Source organism: Geospiza fortis, unplaced genomic scaffold, assembly GCF_000277835.1.
Source record: "Geospiza fortis unplaced genomic scaffold, GeoFor_1.0 scaffold132, whole genome shotgun sequence".
In the NCBI taxonomy this organism is placed as follows: Eukaryota; Metazoa; Chordata; class Aves; order Passeriformes; family Thraupidae; genus Geospiza; species Geospiza fortis.
Genome location: NW_005054446.1, coordinates 1,170,152 through 1,192,957, shown reverse-complemented (window position 1 = coordinate 1,192,957; position 22,806 = coordinate 1,170,152). Strand labels below are relative to the sequence as shown.

Here is a 22,806-nt window from a genome sequence, read left to right as displayed (position 1 = left end):
TGGAATGACAGAGGTTTTAATGAGTAGTCTGGAAGGCTCCTATTCCCCTCTGTTTGGAGAGGCCAAGGTGACAAGTAAAATACCCACTTCTGCATGTGCCTTGTGCAGACTGGCTTCATCCAGAAACATCAGGATGTTTGGTCTGGAAGCAGGTAACTTCCCTTAGCTGAAACTAATGCGTTATGTTGCAGTTCTGTTTCAGGGCAAAGGATGTGTGAAATCAGAAGAATGCAGAGATAAATTACCAAGTAACTGATTTTTATTTTTCTTTTTCATCAGCAAGCAGACAAAGATCTCATGAAAATTAGGGTAGAGAAGAGGGAGCTGGTTTTTACAAGTCCCTTGATTAGTTTCATGTTTGTTCCACAGACTGTTGTGTTTAGTTGTGTTGGCATTTACATGGTCTTGAGTAGGCTTTGAAGTTCCCAGGTCACACCTTATTAACAAAAGCTGAGGAAGACAAGGGTGGGTCGCACTTTTGGTGTCACCTTCATTTATCTGGAGCCTGTTTGCTGTGTCATTGGGTTAACAGCTCAATAAGGCACCATCTCTGCTCTTTCATAAGTTTTAAAACCTCAACCTCAGCAGCTGATATTGCACTCCCCAAAGGAGGCATCTAAAAGCAGGATACATAAGGGGCAAAAGTAAGTCTGCCTTTGTGCTTCAGCTTGTTCAAATCTCCCTTCAGAGGTTAAGCTGGACTTAAACTCCTTAAATTTCTAATGTTTGCTTAGGTTTCTGATCATGAGGTAACAGCTGAGGAACTTGTTCTCAATACAGTGGTTATAACCTAGATAGACTGGGCAGGAGGTGTTGTGCAGGTGTTTTGTTAGTTGTGGGTTTTTAATGTTAGAAATCTTTAATTTCCTTATTATATAGGCAGATACAATCCTATTAACAGCAACAGACTTCAAAAACCATTTCAGGGTAAGTATTTCTGGGGTGCGCAGAAAAGTTAAAAAGCAGTGTCACAAATAGTGATGCCCAGCAGGTATTTCACTCAGGTGGTATTACCTGTGGTGGGTGATGAGGATGGATGTAGGTGTGGTTGAGATCAGGAATCAGGGTAACTCTGACACCACAGTCTGAACCTTTATTCAAATACCAGTCTCAACCTCACACAGTTGCCCCATTTCCTAGCAGCCCTTCCTGATACCTGTGGAACATCCCCTTGTTTTATCTTCCTTGGCATTTCACCTCTAACTGGCAAACTCTGCACCACAGAGCAGGACAGGGCTGGTCCCAGCTGGAAATGGCTCAGGAGGGACCCACTCACTGCTCACTGAGAAAACCCCTTGGTTTGCACATAGAGCAGATGCTGACAAAGTTTTGGCTGCAGTCTGTATTAGATGAGGCCAGGAAACAAACAGTCCCAGGGGAGGGGGAGAAGGAGCTGCTTCAAAAAGTAATTCAACAATTCACCATGAAGTTCATGTTTGGTAACTAATGTGTGCTGAGTTCAGATTTTGTCACCTGAATCAGGGCAGAATGGAAACACTTCATGGTACGTTTGGTAGGTTAAAATCCTTAAAGTGTTTTGCTTACATCTATAATTTAATGCTATTTTCTAAATAACACAAACAAAAATGTCCCTGTTTAACTTTGGGTTTACAGCTAATGGAGTTTGACTTTTAAAATATGTGCATGGGATTTTTTTTCTTTTTCCTTCTTACTAAGAAAAATACACCATTGCATTAAAACTCTGTGTACATATAAACAGGATTACTATTGACAATTAGGTGTCAGATTCTGTGTAATGGAGGAAGGGATATTTGAGGAAAGACTGGATTGTATTCACAGGAAGAGCTGGGGTATTGGAGCTGGAAAATGTGGGTGCAGTTGGGGGGAAAGCTGTAAAGAGAGATTACCAGTTCTCATCAGTAAGTGGGTTTATTCCTTCTGGCTGATTCCCCCAGTCATGCACTACTGTAACTTCCAAAACATGTTCTTGAAAAAGCATTTTCAGGTCTTGAGAGATTCTGTAATGAGGTTTGAGTTTTGAAGAACTGTTGAGCCTTTCAGTCTTTATAGCAGCTACTCTAATCCACATAAGCAAAGTATTTTTCCAGAAAAAACCCTAACCTTAAACACAGTTCATAGATAGCTTCAGGTCAGTTTGTATTTCTAGGCTATTTTTTTTTAATAACATCTGCATTAAGTTCATACCAAGGTCAGAAGTAACTCAGTCCATGATCACTGTTTAGTCTCCATATGATCAAGTCACAAGAAAGGTCATGGGATTTCATTTTCATCCCTGTTGTTAAAATCTATTTGTTTAGATAATTGGAGCCACTGGACTGGTTTGTCTTTAAGCTGAAAAGGAGTGTTTCAAACTGGGACATTGTGTCATTAGTGAAAAAGAAACACAGCCTTAGAAGAAATAGCAGTGAAAGGAGGGGAACTTCATTGTGGCACTGGGCCCGTAAATGAACTGTTTGTCTGTTCTTTTTTAATATTCAGTGTATCAGGGCTTCTCAGCAGGTCTCAGTTGTCCTCTGGTGCACACCTGAGCCATGGAGGGGTTTTGCTGTGGGTACAGAGGAGTTGGTCCATGAGACACAGGCTGGGCCTTTACACAGTGAGGTCCTTGTCCTGGAGGACTGGGGACATCAGCACCCTGAGTGTCTTTGACATTCCTGTGGCACCTGCTCCATTCCCCAGCCCCAGCCAAACACACAACAAAGCTTTAAATGATCTTTCCTTCCACAGGGGCAGAGAGGATGAAGTCTGTTAATTTCTTGAAAGGATATACAAATGCTGATAGTTGATAGTGGTACAAGAGGTGTCCAATTACACATAATCAAAAACCAGATCGTTTTTGGAGAGTATTCCAGGAAAATTCCTTCTAGGAGCCCTTTTCTCTAATAATATCTTAAATACAAGGCAAGGTTTCAGGTTTTTTGTCCCCTTTTCTTGCCTTCCTCCTTCCACCAAGCTTCTGGTTTCTATCTGATTACATTAGACTAAAGGTCAGCAGATCACAATAGATCATTTTTATTTGGTGCTTTTTCATTGACTTGCACACAGCAATGGTCAGAGTTCTCAGAACAAATCCTGTTTGGGCATTATGTTCCCTTTTATCCATGAGCGTGTCTCCAGTCCTCCCCCACACTTTTCAAGGTAAGTGTAAGGACTCAAAATGCTGCACACACACACTCAGGGCTCCCCCTGAGCTTTTGCTTTGGTACCTGTGGACACTTGCTGGAGGTTAGGATTTTTTCTTCTATTTTTTTTTTTCTTTCTCTCAGGGAATTTTCTCCCATTTGTTGCCTAAGAAATGATACTGAGAGGCAAAAGATATGCTAGTATACTATATCTTTTCCTGAAAGTCCAGTCATTTCAAAGTTATAATAATTTGGAGGGAAGAAGGTATTGCATTCTCCAATTCCTGCCTTCCTTGGCAGATATCTATCCTTTAAACCAGGACAACACTTCCAGCACAACTGGGAATCCTGTCAGGGATCTCCCCACATTGTGCCATGAGTGTGGCCTGGCTCCCATTCTTTCTACAACACAGCCACTTCTACCCTGAGTTACTGAAAATAATTTAATTAGCTCTTAAAAATGTTGTAGTTTCATGACAGGCATATTCACCTTGAAGCTTTGCACATATCTTTGCAGAGGAAAAGCTTTATATCTAAATAACATTCCTTTTAGGTTTTGAGGGCTTGCAGTTGGGTCATGGGCATTGCTTTTGGTACATCTTTCAGAGACTTGGTTTGTTTTGGCTTGGCCACAGTAGCTGGGGCACCTCCTTGTCACCTCAGGATTCCAGTTGCACCTGCTGATACAATTCTGAGCTGGCAAAAGGATGGGACAGATTCTGTTATGTATCAAAATGAGTTGTGCATTTCACAAGTAGGATCCAAGAATTTTCTGCAGTGAATCTACTTAGGAGAAACAGCTTCTGTTCTTCCAGTAACAGAAATGGTCTTCTCTTGCAGTTTGCTGGGACTTTGTCGGATGGTTTGGGAAAGATGATGGATAACAGACACCAGACCGAGCGGGAATACATCCGGTATCATGCTGCAACCAGTGGAGAGCACCTTGTAGCTGGAATCCATGGACTTGCACATGGTAACCCTTAGCTGTAATTTTAACTTCTTTCTCTCTTAAAAGGCATGATCAGATTGCAGAGAACAGTGGGTGTTACTGCTAGAAGCCTGGGCAGTGGAACTGTCAGAGGCTTCATGCTTGAATTTCAGTGCTGGCAGGTCAGGCTGGGGGCATTGTTTGGTCTTCAAGTCAACAGAAACTACATTTAGCAATCAGGGTTTTTCACATGTAACTGCGAGTAAAAGCTTTTTTTGCAAATTAAAGTGAAAATGAAAGTTCATCCAAAACATTCATTTATTTGTAGAGGCATGAAATATCCACAGAAACAGGTTTTTTTGAGGGCCAAACATTAAAAAGAAAATTAGTATAGCTGGGTTATAGCTTTCTTACATTTGCTTTTAGTTCCAGAAACCTGAGTTTCCTTGGAATCAGTACATCAGTTTAAAGTTACATTTCACCAGTTGGGTTATTTTGTGGGTTCTTTCAGTGTACTGGGAACTGGAGATATTTATTTGTGTAAAGGGTAGTGGACTAGTTCTAATTTGGCCAGAACTTCACATCGATTTAGTCCATGATTTATCTGTTGAAGAAGGTTAAATCAATACAAGCCAAGTTTAAATCAAATATTTATATTTTGCATCATCTTGGCTCAGTTATTTAAATGTTAAATGTAACTGTTGCAGCCTGTGCAAAGCTGATTTGGCTTTGACTAAAAGAGGATCTTTTCTCAACATAGAAAAGTCCTTTTGCTTTGGTCACACAGACACACTGTGTAGGTGTGAAATGAATCATGAAAGGTTCCTCTCACACTAATGTGCTGAACAATCTGCCATAAATTGGTAGGAACACAGGAAATCCAAATTATCTGAATCTCTGCTGAAAAGTCCATTATAAAAGCACTTCACTGTGTTGTATTATCCAGTAATTAGCGTGACTCTTCTAGTCCTAAGTCTGTGGCATTTTTAAATGCTTCCCATTCATTTCTTTTTTAAAATAAAGGAACTGCTAATTACTACATTTCAACAGACAGGATTTAATCATAAACTATAGTTACTCAAGAGGAGAGATTTAAATACTTTGTGCTTCCTGAGTTTGGCAGTTTAGATCTGCCTGGTCTGTTCTTGACTTAGAGACCTCAGAGGAGCCCTGGCTGCTGGAAGCTGAGCAGGTGAGTGCTTCAGCCAGGGCACTAGAAACTGATATTTTAATCATGGAGATGTGAAATCTCCAAAGTGTGTTCTCAGATAATGTGAACTGTTCCAAGTCTTTTGAAACCTCAGTAGGTGCTTGATTTCTCAGAGCATTGAAGTTCTCAGGAAGGGAAATGTGCACAAAAATGTCTGTCAGCAGCATTACAGTTAAAGTCACTTAAAATTACTTTAAAGACATTTCAAGTGCGAGTTTAAAATAATTAACTTCATCCAGTGGAGAAATGCACTCTGTTGTTTTCTGTCTCAAATTGTACCAGCTTGTGGTGATGGAATTTTATCACATCCTAAGTAACCACTTAACCTGTGCAATAGATGAGGACTCTTGGTGTAAGTGCAGCTGAAAATGAACCAGTATAGAAATACTTCTAAATACAGATATTTAATGATTAATTAAATATTTTTCTGTGGGATAATATGGTCTGTACATATGCATATGTATACTACATATACAAAGTATAAAGTTATTGGTTAATGTAATTGAGTTTGAAAGTTTGTGTATTAAATTAAATGCACAATAAACCGTGTAGGCAGAGTGTGGCATTCACATTTTCTGAAAAAATCCCTTTGCCCAGGGTTTTTCTCCTGGGAAACTGAGAATCCTCAGGAAAAAAGGAAAACAGTATTATCTCATTTGCTTCTCCTGTGCTTTGCTCCTGTGGAATGTGTTTGGAGATTGTTTACCCACAGGTGATTGTTGCATTGGATTCTGGCGTGAGTTGTTTTCACTCTTTGGCCAATCAGGGACTCTGGAAAGAGTCAGGAGTTTTCATTATTATCTTTCTAGCATTCTGTAAGTATCCTTTCTGTCTTCTTTAGTATAGTTAGTGTAGTATTCTTGAATATAATATAGTATCATAAAATAATAAATTAACCTTCTGAGAACATGGAGTCAGATTTGTCATTCCTTCCTTTGTTGGGGCATCCCCCCAAATACAATACCAGGGAGCATCAGGTGGATGAGGTTCTGTAAGTCCTAGAGCCAGTAATTTTGGACTTCTCTGCTGCTCTTATCTTTGCCAGGTATCGTTGGAGGATTGACAAGCGTGATAACATCGACAGTGGAAGGTGTGAAAACAGAAGGAGGGGTCAGTGGTTTCATATCTGGCCTGGGCAAGGGGCTGGTGGGCACTGTCACCAAACCGGTGGCAGGAGCGCTGGACTTCGCCTCGGAAACCGCGCAGGCGCTGAGGGACACCACGACCCTGAGCGGCCCCAGGTCAGCCCCCAGCTGGGATTTCTGATCAATAATACTCTAAAACTGTGTGTTAATGCCTGCTGCAACTTCTGAACTGATTCTCTTTCCTCAGGCAAAGCAACAATAAGCAGAGTTAACATGAGCTGTTGTCAGCCCATTGCATTCCATTTGCTTTTTGTGTAATAGGTGGCATTTGTTGAAATTTTAACAAGAGTGAAATTTGCTGGGAAAGCTGCATTAATTATTAACCTACGCCATTAGATGAAACAAAATTTTTAGAAAGGCTAAAAATTAAACTTCTACCACTGAATCCTCACAGAGTTGAAATGAAGTTCTCCCTGCTCTACCTCCAGCTTCCATTTTACTGTAGAAAAACAGTTATTGAAAGGTTTGAAGAGTTCTGTCATACATACAGTGCCACTCTGTTTTAATTTTTATTCAGTGCAAAGTTCTCAGTTGTGAAAGGGAGTGGCTGTGTGCCCTTATGTGCATATGCCCATGCTCCTGTGGCTGTGAGGTGTCAGCACATCAGGACAGATGCTTTGGCTTCTTCCTGTGGTCAGTTACTGTTGTCATGTGGGCTCAGCAAAGTAATGATGGTTTTGCTTAAATAAATGTTTATTAGCACTGACTGTGAGTGTGGCAGAGGGAAAGGATCAATTTCTGAAAGGGCTGCTCTGAGAGAAGAGTCTTTGTGCTCTTTGTGACCAAGAGTTTGCTTTGTATTACTGTGCCAAGAAGTCCTCTTGCATGTACATGAGACCTGTGTGCTGAAGTGAAAGAAAGCCCTAAGTAGGTTTTGTTGTCAGAAGGCTTGGAGAAAAATGTTTGAAAAATGTTGGGTTTTTTGCTTGTTTTGTCTTCCCATTTGGCTTTTCCATTTCCTGTATTTTATTATGCCACTCTTGGAATTCTGAAGGGTCTACATCAGGGTTTCAGTAAACAATAAGTCTGATGAAGTGTGAGTGAGGTGCAGGAAGCCTGAAGAATTATCCTAGGTGGGCTTTGTTCTGAAAATGGAAGTTTGTACATGTGTGTCTTACATATTTGGGACTTACCCTGATTTGTAAAACCAAGAGGTCAAGGATTGAAATTTAGTAAGTGTATTTGCATGCACAAAATTAACTGAGAAATCGAATTGCATCCCTGAGAAAATTCAGTGTTTCACTTGTGCATGTCTTAATTTTGTGACTGTGCAGGTTGACTGATTTTTGTAAAGATGGGGAGAAACACACCTGTCTATGCTGTTAGCTGGATTTCTGCTTGAGCTGTGTGTCTATTGTAATTTGAAGAAACCTATTCTTAAAATTCATGTTTTGACATGCTTCTGTGAGGTACAGCCTGTACACAGTAGATGTTATCAACAGTTGCAAACTGGACAGCAGCTGGGGGAGAGAGGGCAAGAAGATCTCCAGACAGCCTGGTCTTGGGCTTGTGTTTCCTTTGAGAAATATTTCTCTTTGCCTTGTTAACTGTCAGTTAAGAGGTTAAGACAGATGAGCTGAACCATGTTTTTGCTTCCCCTAGATTTTGAAATCCTGTTGTCACAGATGAGTATTGTGAAATGATTTTAGTGTCTGCGCACAGTCTGTTGAGTTTCTGACCCAACAACCTTTTACAAGATGGAAGAAAAGAAAAATGGGTAAAAAGCCCCAGCCTTTCTCAGGTTACTCAGTTACTACAGTTCTCCAGTCTACAAAAGTCTGATCAAAACTTTTTTTAGCTAAAAAAATGTACTTGAGAATATGTAGATAGTGTTAAGGGTGTGGGGGGAGGTGGGACCAAAATGCCACCTCCATCTATAAGCAACCTTGCATTCTCATTTTGTTTGGTGTTTGGGTTTTATGTGCTTGCATAATGAAGGAGCCAAATTGTTCTTTTGGGGGTTTAAAAAGCCCCACAGGACACAGGGTTTGTCTGTTTTCTGGGCTGCCGTGTCCCACTATCCCCCCGCCGCGTTTGTCACTGCTCAAGTATGCGTGGTTTGGAATGGCAGGAGAAAAACGTTCCAAGCCTGAGCTGCTGGCTCTGCTTGGAGCCTGCTGGGCCATGTAGGCTCTTCCCAGCTCAGCACACAAGAGCAGCCTTCCCTGATGGAAGGGACTGGAAGTGCATGGCAGGAGCTGAGCTCCAGTGGAGTTTTGAACACCTGAGTGTCGGTGATGGAGAGAGATGGGGAGACTGACTCAGTGATCAGAATCTGATTTTATTGTGGGATACAAACACTTACATACTGTTTCAGGAAGACCAGTAATGTGTACTACAATGATTAGGTTAAAATCACACACACAAACTTATGCAAATAACAGCATCTCTTGCTTGCAGAGTTTAATGGGATTTCCTTTTTCTGGCAAACCTGTTTGATTGAATCTTCTTGCAATCCAGGTCTAATTTTCAAAGTTCCGTTTGCTTTTACCAAGGCATCCTGCTATCAAATCTCTTATGTTAACCAGGTCCAAAGCCCATCATCTGTCTGGTGTCCCCCAACATTCCAACACCTGAGGACAGAGTTCATGAGTGTGACAAGAGCTGTTTGACCCTGTGCACGTTCTGGTGCTGCTGCAAAGCTGACTCAGCCATTTAATTGCAAGTTGCATTTAAATAGCAGGATACATAACTGTAAATTATAGGCCCCTTGCAATTCTCTAATTACATGGTTGAATTTTAAAAAAAGCTCTGAATTTCAGCTGTTTGACTTTAACCATTGGATCAGGTTTGAGTGGGATGAAGAATTTTAATTGAGGCTGTTGGCTTTCCTAAAAGACATAGTCTAATTCCAGCAAATCCACTTCATCAAATTCGTAAATGGAATGGAACAGTCTGCAGCATGTGTTCCTGTGATCAGGCTACATGGACATGAGCATTTTTTGTCTTCAAATGTGTTGATTTGTGTTGGAACTCCTGCAGCTGGCACATGCCATATGTTGGGAACATGGAGCCAGACCAGTGTGGCTGAGGCACAGATGAAGACTTCAGACCTTAGGGGTACTTTCAAAGATGACTGGTTTAAAGGGCAAGAAAATATTTTTTTAAACCTGACTTTAGGCTGGACTTTTTCAAGGCTAATCTTGTAAGTTTATTATTTAATCATAAAGATGCCCTACTACTTCTAAATTTAATGCAGAAGAGAGCATAAAGCAGTTGGTGGAAGTACAGCATAGATCTAATTTATAAACAGTTACTGCCTATGATTCGATACCTTTATTGAGAGGGTTTTATGTGTTCCAAGTACTCCAGTGTCACATACAACAGTTCTGATTATTTCCATATTTTTCATATACTGCCAAAAGTTTTAAAGCCCAGTTCAAAACAGGAAAGCTGTTATGTCTCTGGATATGCTTGGAGAGCTCTTGCCTAGAAACGTGTTTTACGTCCTGGTGCAGCACAAGTAAAGAACATTTATATTTAGATGTGTGTCTAACCTAACAAGTAGTGCAGGAAAGTGCCTTTATGGCTTTCTCTCAGGCTTCTGCCAGATCAGTGCAAGTTTAAGATTATTCTTGGACTGTTGCTGCAAGAGTTTGTGTTCTTTTCTTAGTCACAATGTGAAAATTAGAAGTAGATAACTCTGTGGCCTCAATTCTGATGAATTCTGTCCATGAACTAGACTGTTATTAGTAAAGAATGGTTTGAGATTGGAAAGCCTTAATGGTCAGAGAAAATTGTTATGTAAATATTTGATTCTTTTAAATGTACTTCATGTGGAAAGCAGCAACCTGTGCTGGTTGTTCTTTGCTCATCACTTGGAGTTGTGCAGTGAGGTTGCAAAGTTTGATGCAATGTCAAAAGCAGATGATTACAACTCAGGGTTTTGGGTTTTTTTGCCTTTTTGCATCCATCTCTCTGTTAGCTGTGATTTGCATTGTGAGATCAAAAGCAGTGTGGGTGAAAGCAGGAATATCAGTGACACTGAGCAGAAGTAGGAAATGAGTACATAATTGTATGGAGACCAACTCAGCCAACATACTGCCATGAGGTTCTCAGCTTTAACAGATCAATATTGTTTGAACCTTTACACTTCTGTATGTGCTCCACTTGGTCCTGACCTTGGACTTGATCTAAATCTGACTTTACAAGTCTTTACAATAATGTCAGTCATGTAAGGGCCCTTCTGGTCAAGGGGATGATAAGCCCTTCCTAAGATTTTCCTAGCAGCCAGAGAGAAAATGTATTTATCAGTCTAATCAATAAGTTACTTGAGCAGTGTGATTTCCTTCATATCCCTTCTTCTTTTTCCCAGTGGGATAGCAGGTCTTCATGATAATCTGTTCTTTGAGCACATTTGTCCATTCCTCTCCCTGTTGCACAGCTGTAGCCATGGGCTTTTCCTCGTTGTCAGCCCAACCTCCTGTGCTCAGTCCCTGTCCAACTGGATGTTGTGGTTTACATTCTTCTTCCATTAGTGCCATGTTGTTACATGTGCCATGTTAGCAGTGCCATGATGTTCCAAGTAAGGGCAGCTGCATTTCCATCCCTGGTGAAAGGTGCTGCATCCAGTGAGCCATGCCCAGCTCCTGTTGAGCTGCTGCCTGGGCTGGGTTCAGTGCAGAAATCTGGGTTCAGATTCAGCTTGATGTTACTGTGTGCAGTAAGTGGTCTGGAAAAGGTGCAAGTTAATGAGGGAAATGCATTGTGTGGCCTGAGTCTGGTCAGGTATGAAAGGAGAGCTGGCTGAAAACAGCCACTGTGGGTTCAGAACTTGCTCCCTTTCCAGTGCAACACTTCTGGAGGCCATGGGAAAGTTTCTTGGGGCACACAGACATTTGTAGTAGGTGACTAATGTTTTCCAATTCACTTAAATCCAGGACGCTGTACCATTGGCCTGGCATAGTCCATCAGGAATAAAAACAATTATGAACTTCTTTCTGAAAAGAGCAGATGAATCCTTTGTTGGATTTACTACAGATTTATTCTACTACTTAAATTTTGTGTGAGATGAAATATTTGCTTCACAAAGTGGAATTCTTATTCTTTGTGCCCACTTCACAATATTTTAACTGTTAACTCGAATGCAGCTAGACAGGGAGAAAGTTTTATGTCTTCTGGAAATATTTGTGTTTCTAGAGCCTGCATGTTCTGTCTAACTATCTTCTATTTCATCCAAAGCTCTAGGGCACAAAGTAAAAGGAACACTTCTTAGTGTTTTGTGTGTTTCCTGTTTTTTGGCATTACTGTGATTTTTAGATCACAGCATCTCTGCTAAAGGATACTGCTGTCTTGGTGTATTCTGTGTAACACTTGCCTTGTGGGAAACAGTTCCAGAGAGCTGCACATTTAATTAGTCTGCATTGGTGCCTCCTAGAATTGGAGAGTCTTTGGAAAAGAAAAAATATATATTCATGCCTGACCATCAGCAGAACCAACTGAAAGTCATTGAAGATTGGGCCATAAAGTATTTGCAGTTCCAGTTCACAGATCTGCCTGCTCAGAATGAGGTGGAATAAGTTGGGAGCATCTGCCCAGCTGGAAGGAACAAAGGCTTTATTCAGGCCAGCCGTGTCTGCTGGATGTACCAGGACAGCCCTGCAGGCTGTGGCCAGTGTCAGGCTCAGGCCTCAGCACTGACAAACATCTCATGCACATTCTGTGAGTTTTCATCATCTCTTCTGGCCCTTTTTCTAGGATTTTCCCTTCATAAAAATAGCAGGAAAGTGTGGGGGTCCGAGTATGGGTTTCTCTGGGTCTGGATGGAAGGCAGCGAGACAGTAGTTCGTGCTGGGATAAGATGTTTATTATTTCTTATCAGTAAAACAGTCTCACAACCATAAGTTTGGCAGCTTTTCATTAGAAGGCACAAAATGGCCAACAATCTCTTGGTACAAGGGCTTTTAAGACCATCCAATTAAGAGCTGATACATCTTCTCTCCATGCTGTATGTCTAGTAATTTGGTGTCCTATTAGAATTTCTTGTTACATCATAAATATCAGGTTTTCTGAGGCTACTCCATGTGTTTGAAGTGGTGGAAATGCTAAACTGTGTGGCTGTTTGCACTGATGGGTTATATTTTCAAACAAAGAGATACAGCACTGCTTTAAAACTAATGTCGCTTTTAAGCAGTGTTTTAGGACAGCTTAGTCAAGGTTCAAGTTGATGTAGCTGTGGAAACTCAGGGCACTGGGAATATTTCTCTCTCTGCTTTGGGGTGCCCTGACCCCCAGGGCAGCACTGACTCTGACCCTCATTCATGCAGAAAGTTTCCTAAAATTCAAGATAAACTGGAATCCACGAAAGTGGGAAATAGATTCTAGAGAGTAGTGCAGGTGCATCACATAGTAAGAAATTTAAGTTTTAGAATTTTTAGTATGTTGTGGATGGCAGCAAGATGGAGGGCACAGGGTGTTGTCCTGGGTTTCTTCTTCATGCTTCTTCTTCCTCCTTCTTCATGGGTTTGGGTGGCATTTTGTAATTAGGCTAAAAAGTCTTCATTGCACAAGCTCTTTGGGATCAGTTATTGGGTTAAAAGGGGAAATAATCTAGGTGTCAGTTCTAGTTTAGTGTTACAAAACCTTGTAACAAGAAATTAGTAGGCATTTTGTGCCTTCTAATGAAAAGCTGCCAAACTCACAATGATGAGAGTGTTTTTCTAATAAAAAATAATAAAAATGAAAAAAATAATAAAAATAAAAAACACTTGAGTTTGAACACAAATTACTGTCTCAAGTGCCTTCAATCCAAACCCAAAAAAACCAAGTGGGACCCCCACATGCAGCAATTACAGGTTTGCCTGCAAGCAGCAGAGCTGGAGGTGCTGCTCAGGTGCAGAAGGACTGCTTACCTGTTAGCAGACAGACTCTGCCCTTTGTCATGAACATCAGGTTTTGTGTTCAGTCCCAGGCCGGAGCGGTAGATGGGAGCCCAGGGCCTGCTGGGATGGGGTTTTACACTTGTGCTGTCCTTTTGCCCTTCCCCTGAACTCTTTTCATTTCAGTCATGAGCAAACAGTCAGTGCCTGAACTAACAACCCCGCAATCCTCCAAAGCACGCTCCTTACAGTACCAAACAAAGGGAGGCCCGCGTGGGCCGGCCCAGGCCAAGGAATGCAGCTTCGGGGTTCTGCTCCATAAATTTAACCAGCACGACAAAAAGGAGATAATGTGAGCCTTCGTGATGATCTGAAAGGGGGAGGTTTGTGTCCCATTGATTGCGGTCTGGCCCAGCGCCAGCCCCGAGCCTGACCGACAGTTGAACCATATCGTTAAGGCGTGTAATACAGCTCGAGTCTTGTACAGCAGCCAATGAGTACATATCCAGAGGGCAAAAGTTTATAAAGAGTCGAGGCTGTCCTGTTTAACCCTCTCACACTGCCTGTAATATACACTGCTGCCATTCACAAATAGGCACTTTGCTATTAAAATGTAAACCTTCAACTTTCCGTACTTGTGTGGAAAATGTACATGTGTGTCTGATTTCTAATGTGCAGCAGATTTATAAAGTGATCGTGGAAAAATATGTAAAACTGATCTTTTTTTTTTTTAGCTGGGAAAAAAAAAATCCAGCTCGCTTTTATTTCAGCACTACTTCATCCATAGTTACTTTTTTGTTCAGAGATGTCTTCTGGGTTGTTCTGCAAACTCTTTCATACAGATGGAGCTATTTATTGCCTTGATGTCACCTCATTTAGCATGTGGCTGGTATTTTTATAGATAATTTTTTCACCTAATGTTGCTGTTAACATGTGGAATGCTCTTTATCAGTTTTGTAAGTACAGCCAGTTGATCTGAATTGTTCTTGCAACTGCAAACTTTAAAAATCAAAACAAACCTCGTGAGTAGCTTTTTGTTGGATAAAGTTTGTGCTAGAGCAATGTGCTGTGCCTGTTGTAGTAACTGAGAAATGTAAAAGGAAGGTTGGAAAGAGAAGAAACATCCAGTAATTAGAGTTGATTGACATAGTCCTTCATGCACAGCCAGAGTCACTGTCCTGTTGCTGGGCAGGGCCCCTGGTTTGGTTTTTTTTCCCAAGTAGATTTCCTTTCCCAGAAAGGCAGGAATACAATGTGGAAGCATTTCTGTTAGACTGAAGTATTTTACGCTTGAAATGCCCATGTTTGTATTTGCTGCAACTGGATATTTCTTGACCAGCATTTGATGGGACCATTGTAAATGTGACTCCCCATCCCTGGCAGTGTCCAAGGCCAGCTTGGACTGGACTTGGAGCAGCCTGGGACAGTGGAACGTGTCCCTGCCTGTGGCAGGGGATGGAACAGGATGAGCTTTAAGGGCCCTTTTAGTCTAAATCAGTCTGAGATTCCATGGGCACAGACATAAGAGCAATGCTCTTATGTCCTGCCTGGCAGCAGACAGTGTTTAATATTTTAAACCCTCACACAGTGCCCTGAGGCTGAGCAGTGTTCTGGTCCTGGGCACTTTGGTTTCACTAAGGCATGCTCAGCTCCTGTTCTCAGACAGGTGTTTGCAGGAAATCCCTGCTGAGAACCATATTTTACATCGAGTCAGGAGGTGAATGGGAGCATTTTTCAACACATTGGTTTGACAAGAAACCTTTAAGGTGACAGCTGCTTTCATCCCTGTAATCAGTACAGGAGGAGTCTGGGGGAAGTTGGAAGCTGGGATGGCAGTGTTATGTTTTGTCAACTCCTTAAGCTTGATGTTCCCAAAGTGCTTGAGAAAGTGTGAGTTTTGCTGCACAGCTGTTACAGGCACAGGTGGGGCAAGGGCCAGAAGTTAATGCCCAGAGTGCAGCTGGTGTCAGTGCTTTGTCTATACTGCAAGCTCATACACCTTGTCCAGATGCTGGATTTGTAATATGGATGTCACAATTAAGTTGTGTCTTAATTAATCTCTTCTCAATTCCTTTTGAACTTGGAGCCTGATGAGGTTATGTACAATTGCAAACCCAGGGAATAATTCTTAATTTTGTTTTTATCTGGTATACAAAAGAAAAGGCAAGCGGGAGAAAAGCTCTATCTCCAAGAAACTGGCAGGAACAAGTTCCATGATAAACAGTTGCTCCTTGAGCATGCTGTACTCTCCTAAAGGCATGTCGGGTCAGTTAAAGGTCTGCAGCATCTGAGCTGGGAGATCCCTCCAAAGAGGAGGGATTTAACTGTAAGTGGGAGGTTTTAACCCTAGGCACCATTTATTTGCATGTTTCTGCCTGAAACTAGCATTTTGGGAACACGTTTAACAAGCACAATATATTCCATGCGTTTGCTGGAATAAACGGCGCATATGAGCTTCCTCAGATGTGCAGTCAGCAGGGAGCTGTCTGGCCCGTGATTTTACACATTCTTGCATCTAACTGAGATGTTCTGATGCCAAATCCAGCACTCAACTGACTGCACCATGTGTGCATTTTAACACACCTTAAGAGTGTCTGTGCTGGGACCAACCAGTGAATCCTGCTGGGTACCTGTTGTTGATTCCCCGACTTCTGGGCCTCAGGCTGGGCCCTCCCAGAGGGCTCCCCTGTTTGGGGAGACCCTCCTGGGGCAGTCTTGTGTCAGGAAACAGAGACCCACTGGATTCTTTGGGTTTTCAGGTTCTTGTTTATTATTATCTAATGTTTTGCATGCTGTCCACACCAGGCTCAGCGCGCTGGAAAAGCACCACAAAAATGGCCAACACTCTCTTGGTATAAGGTCTTTTAAAGCTAAACTATCCAATTAAGAGCTGACACCTTGATTATTTTCCCTTTTAACCCAATAACTGATCCCAAAGAGCTGCAATGTGGACTTTTCTGCCCAATTACAAAATGCCACCCAAACCCATGAAGAAGGAGGAAGAAGAAGCATGAAGAAGAAACCCAGGACAACACCCTGTGCCCTACATCTTGCTGCCATCCACAACATACTAAAAATCTACTTCCCACTTTTGTGGATTCCAGTCTATCTTGATGTTTAGGAAACCTTCTCCATGGATGAGGGTCAAAGTCAGTGCTCTCCTGGGGGTCAGGGCACCCCAGAGCAGACACAGAAATATTCCCAGTGCCCTGGGTTTCCACAAAATCCCGTGGCAGAGCTTTGCTGGATCTCTGGGATCAGTAACTGCAGCCCAAAGTCCAGCCCAGGATGGGAGGCAACTGCACTGACCCCTTGAAACAGAGCAGCAGTAGAATCACCAGGGAGCAGGGAATCTGGATTGCCACATGTTTTCCTGAAATTAGGCCCAAGGCATTGAATGTTCTCAGGCGCCGAGAACTGGCACATCAAAAACTTGCTGTCTCTCCCCTTCTGTTCAGTAAATTCAGGGAATATTCCTGCTCATCACATGGCTTCAGCACATGAAACAAAGTTAAGTGGAAAGAATTGTGGGAATAGTGGATTTTTAGTGCTGTGCAGAGGTGCAGTGTGCACTACAGACCCCATTACAAGCAGCACACATTTGTTTTCATTTGTTATCCATGTGTTCTCAAGCTATGGCTGCAACATTGAGTTTGTCTCTGTGATGGCTGAGTTTTCTGCTCCATTTTTAAGGCATACATTGTTCAGTATTTAATTGGTTCTGGCACTCCCAAGTGTGCTTTGCACAGTGTCCTCCCATCATGTCTGTGGCACAAGCACTGTCCTCATTCTGCATTTCATGGAAATCATGTGCATGGTCTGGAACTCAAACAAGTGCACTAGGTATTTTAGTTGTGGATTTTATGGTAGAAAATAAAGGTTATTCCTGCCTTAATTTACCAGATCATGTCACTTTTAATGTCTGAAATGCACTGAAGCCTCCTCAGACAAAGCACTCCCTGTATTTAGGAGGCAGACTTTTTTCAGAGCCAGTAATAGTTTGATTTTATTATTTTTTGAAAATACCAGCAGCTTTTGAATTGTGTCTTACATTACCTGCCATTTTCCTTTGTTTGAATTAAGATTGTTTTATAATTATTTCAAGGGGATAAAAATCATTGCCAGGCTGAAACTCCTTATGCCAAGCTACAGCCCAGAGCAGGCACTAAATTTTCTGCAAACCTGAAAAAAAAAAAAGAGTTTACAATGAAAACCCTGAATTTTATCTGTACCAGAACCAGCAAGTTACTGCTTAACTGGGCTGGGATAACGAGCTGGTGAGACTGGACTTTTGCTGGTGACAGCTGCTGAAGTTTTGGCAGCAAGAACTGGGTCTGGCTAAAGGAAATGATTCCTAGAGAGTTTTGGGGGGAGCCCTGGGGAAGGGAGCCTGTGGCCAGGAGCAGCCCAGGGGGGGCTTGGCTGCAGCAGGTCAAGTCTGTGAGGAGCCTGGTCCATTCAATGGTTCCAGAATTCCATCTCCTTGCACTTAGAGCTGTTTGTGCAGTGTCACTATAGGACACGAAATAAAACAACAAGGACATGCAGCTCTCTAAGGTAAAAAAGAGGAAAGTTTAATTTCTGACTCTAACATTTATAGATTTCCAAAACTGGCAGTGGATAGGAGGATGACAGTGCTACTTTCCCAATGACACTGAACAAACCAGCAGTCCATCAAATTTCTCTTCTTCCATAAAAAAATACAAAACAATAAGTAATTTACATAAAGTGCATTAAAAAGTTCGTTACAAAAATGTAAACATCAAAAAGCTTAACTTAAAAAACAAAATAACAGTGAAGGATTTGGGATGTGCATGCTCAGGCTGGGTTTTTGAACACATCTGTGGTTGCCACTGCTGTTGCCTTACCCAGATGAGAAATCCCCCAGATACACATTTTAAATGAAATCCAATGATTACTGTGTTGGTCATGGGGTTTTGTCCATGTTGGTTTTTCTCAGAAGTTGCTACATTTCCTAAAGTTGTATCATGATGAATAATTATTCTGGGTGTGATACTGAGGAAACTGAAAGATGTAAATTTGTAAATAATTTCTAAATCATTTTAGAATAGGGATGGATTGTCTCAGCAGAACATCATCTTTTGACATACAAAGTTTGAGGCCTTCTAAATTTTATTTTTTAACGTTTTTAAGGTACTCAGGGTACACTTCAGGGAAACTTTTTAGGTCCAAGAGACCATCAGAGATAAGAAACGGTTGTTCTCAAAACCACAGTGTATTTATGCACCTCTGCAGGGATCACAGATCCTGATCTGTGGTCTACAGACCTGATGGTGGGAACCTGGTGGGGTGGGTACCTGATAGGGGTGAAAATGGAGTGAAGGAACAAGGACAGGTAATTCTGGAAAGCATGTGATGTCTCTTGGAGAGTTTTCTCAACTTAAGTTGGTCAATAATTATCCCCGCTAATATCTGACCACTTCCTTCATCACGTTGGTGATGTGTTTGATTACAAAACTTCTGGTTAAAACTGGGCAGCTGAATTCCAAGGATTCTGTGAACTGCTCAGCAGATGGCAAGCAGTTGATGCCATGCACTGGTTCCAGTGAGCAGAGGCAGCTGGAGTGGGAGCTCCAGTGCTCAGCTGGGAGCAGGGCAGGGCTGCAGTGTTCATCCCAACCTCCCAACACCCTCTCCCAGCCCTTTGTGCCTCCATCCAGAAGCACCATTCCCTGCTGTGCCATTCCTGCCTTGGATTGCTTTTGTGTGCTTATTAAAAAGGAATCAGCAGATCTGCTGAGTGCCTGGCTAATGGGAGCCAGATGTGGGCACTGCTGCCCGCTCTGCTTGACAAATCTGCAGCTTTTGGGATTTCACCAGGGTTGCTTATTATTTACAGAACGTAACTTGAGACAGTAGAACAAATTTTTAGATTAAAAAAATCCAGTGGTGTGGAATGTTTTTAGCTGTGCAGACCAAACAAAGCAGTTTGCCAAGGGGGTGATGGATTAAATCCATGCAGTTTAGGCCCAGCACCAGTGGCACGGGGTTGGAGAACTGCTGGCCTTATCACCAAGAAAGGAATGATCTCTTATCACCAGGATCAGTGTCTGAGCATGCAGGGCACAGTGAACACTGAACTTGTACTCTGAACTGCTTCTTCCATTTTAAAAACAAAACCAAAACATAAAACCTTGGCTCAGAAATGCCAAACCTTCAGAAATCCATTGTGGTGCCCTTTGTAGCACTGGTACTTTTTCTCTGACCTGCTTTGAGCCAAACATTAGAAACCAGTGTTCCCTGAAGTTACAGTGTCTGTGGGATTAAAAAGCCCTGTTCTATCCCACTGCCATTGGAGTAGTCTTGCTTGCAGTGCTTCAGATCCCTCTTCTCAAGGAACTAAAATTATTAGAGAGGCTGGTGTGTTGAATATTACAGAACTACAGAATATTAGAGAGGTTGGCACAGGGGAGTGTTTGTCTAAAGGATGGTTCCTGTAAAACCCACTGCACAGTGCAGCTGCTCTGTCCCTTTTATCCAGCCTTCCAAGATGGAAAGTCCCAGCAAAACATTATTGATTGGCCACTGTTAATTAAAACCCACCTAAAGCTGCAGGCAGTCACTCTTTGAACTTGTCAGTAGGTGCCATAGAAAGGTTTAAGACCCAACAGAGGCTTCTTTGATTGGTGATCTTTTGCCATTTTCCTGCTTTTGGAAGTTAGAAAGGACAAGCAGCAAGGTGTGAATTATACTGGTTGGAATTCTTTAATTTCTCTGGAACTTTTGTCTCAACATACTGCATTCATGGAGGCAAACACTTTTGTTTGTTGCTTTGTAAGACTCTAGTAGGTAAAAGCAGGCATGTGTTGTTCACCCTTGTGTAGGTTTATAAAGACAAGAATGGTGCAGGTGAATCCTGTGTGTACCTAAGGAATTTGAGGGGCAGGAGAGGTGACTTGCTCCAGAGCCTTAGAACATTAATAGCACAGCTCTAACCACTGCATTCAGAGTTTTCCTTCAAGTCAAAAACTTGAAGGAAAACAAATTTTAAAAGGGTGCCCAGGCTTCAGGTGTGGGTCAGGGCTGCTGAGGGGGAAAGGTGACAAGGAAATGAGGCTCCAGAGAAAACATCTGCAGAGCATGGACCCCAGCAGGTGAGTGCTCTCTCCTGGTGATGGGCAGCTTGAAAAGCAAAGGTAATTCTCCATGGGACCTTCCTCCTGTCCCTGGATCAGACAGGCTGGAGTTCCTTGTGCAGGGTTTTACAGAGACTCAGGATGGGAAGGGAGAGCACTGATCCAAAATGGTGCATTTGGCTGGGAAATTTGTAACAGCAGTAGCCTGGAAGAGCTGTGAAATACCATGGAGCAGCCCCAGAGTGATGCTGCTGGGAAGGGACAGGGAATGAAGCAGGGCTCAGCAGCCTGTAACACAATTCTTCAGGGGCAGGGCGTTCCAGGAGCTTGAAGGAATTCAGAGTATTATTTTTTAACAAAATTCTGCTCGTTGAGGAACCGAGCCTGCAGTTCTGCAGTTCTGTGGCCAATATCAACCTCTGATGGCTGTCAGCCCACAATGTGTGTCCTTCTTATTGTCATTTTTAATAAACACACAGAAGGTTAAAGTATGTTAAACCCTGCTATGGGGACCCTAATTAATGAGGATTTTTCTTCTGTCTTAATTTAACTGCATATTCCTATTTCCATAACCATGGAGTTTGCAGTCTCCTGGCACTGTCCACTGGTGAGAGCTCTGTCTAGATTTTTGCACTCTTACTTTCTTTAGAGCAGTGAGAAGAAATGATCAAATCAGTAAAACTGCTGATCAATACATCTCAAAACCTTCAGAGGGTATACACTGCTTAGGTCACTTCTTCCTACTAATTTAGCTACTTCATTGTGGATAAAGTTCTTCTGTTTTTATTATTGTGTGGTTCTGTGTCTCATAGAAATGTGTGAAGCTGTCAGCCCACAAGTGTGTGTCCTTCTTATTGCCATTTTTAATAGACACACAGAAGGGTGAAGTATGTTAAACTCTGCTATGGGGACCCTAATTAATGAGGATTTTACTTCTGTCATGTTCCTATTTCTATAACCATGGAGTTTGCAGTCTCCTGGCACTGTCCATTGATGAGAGCTGTCTCTAGGTTTTTGCACTCTCTCTCTAGAGCAGTGAGAGAAAATGGTCAAATCAGTAAAACTGCTGATAAACACATCCCAAAACCTTTAGAGAGTATACACTGCTTAGGTCACTTCTTCCTACTAATTTAGCTACTTCATTGTGGATAAAGTTCTTCTGTTTTTTATTATTGTGTGGTTCTGCATCTCATAGAAATGTGTGAGTAGACACCACATCTTCCAGATCCAACTGTTTGTGAAGACCTGGGATTTTTGAAGGCTTTGTATTTCAAGAAGCTTAGAAGTCAGTGTGCAGGCAGGTGTCAGTGGAAGGAAGGGCTGCAGCAGGTGATCTCTGTGTGTCTCTTGCTGCAGGGCCAAGGCAGAGCGAGTGCGGAAGCCGCGGTGCTGCAGGGGACCCCAGGGGCTCCTGCCCCGCTACCTGGAGAGCCAAGCAGAGGGACAGGAGCAGCTCTTCAAACTGACAGACAACATCCAGGATGAGTTGTGAGTACACAGCCACTTCCACAGCTGCTCTGAGCACTTCTGTTCTGTTTGCTGCCTTCATATCTAAAACTGCTTTACACACAGACACGTGTTCAGTTCTGGGCCCTCACCACTGCAAGGACATTGAGGGGCTGGAGTGTGTCCAGGGAGGGGTCTGGAGCACTGGGTGGGGGAGCTCAGCCTGGAGGAAAGGAGGCTCATGGGGACCTTCTGGCTCTCCACAGCTCCCTGACAGAATGGTGCAGCCTGAGCAGGGAACAGGAACAAGGGATAGTATGGGAGGAAATGGCCTGAAGTTGCAGCAGGGGAGGTTCAGGTTGGATATTGGGGTGTATTTATCCATGGAAAGTCATAAAGCCCTGGCACAGCTTCCAATGGTGCAGTCACCATCCCAGGAGGGATTTAAAAGCCATGTGGATGTGGCACTTGGGGACATGGGTCAGTGTTGGCCTGGGCAGTGGTGGGGGAACAGTTGGATTTGGTAGTCTCAGAGGGCTTTTCCCACCCAAATTATTCTGTGATTCTTCAGGTGGAATATCAGTGTGTTGGATTGGGGTCTAAATGCAGAATTCATCACTTGCCTGATCTCCACCTTGGTTACTGATCAGCTCTGTCAGGGCAGGGTATGAGATGCTGTGTCTGTCACTCATCAGAGCATCTGCCAAGGCAGAGGGTCAGAATTGCTGATGGTGGAGCTGGCAGAGGGAGGTACAGGGTCAGCAGGGTCACTTGGTGTCACCAGTGTCACTGGGCAGGTTCCATGTGCCTCTCCAGGTTCTGCCTCAGGAAGAGATTGCAATCTGCCACTTGCTTGTCACCCTGTGAGTTCACATTTGGGGTATCCTGTTTCCATCTCCTTTCAGGATCTTTGTGCCTATTCAGCATGGCTCCAGGCAGGGAGACTGGAAAGAGCAATTTGTGACCAAAACCAATCACTGGTGTAGCCCATAGCAGTGCAGTGGCCTTTGTCACCAAGTCACACTGTTCATTCACTGTGACTCTGGCTATTAGAAACA

The 22,806-nt window shown here is 42.6% G+C and overlaps 1 protein-coding gene across 1 annotated transcript in view; it reads left to right on the top strand.

Annotated features, from left to right (window-relative positions):
- VPS13D (vacuolar protein sorting 13 homolog D) overlaps nt 1-22,806 on the top strand; it is a 96,969-nt gene that overhangs the window by 69,117 nt on the left and 5,046 nt on the right. The window contains exons 65-67 of the mRNA XM_031062339.1: nt 3,945-4,077; nt 6,288-6,483; nt 21,659-21,790. Coding sequence (XP_030918199.1) covers nt 3,945-4,077; nt 6,288-6,483; nt 21,659-21,790 — 461 coding nt within the window. The remainder of the gene's footprint in view (nt 1-3,944; nt 4,078-6,287; nt 6,484-21,658; nt 21,791-22,806) is intronic.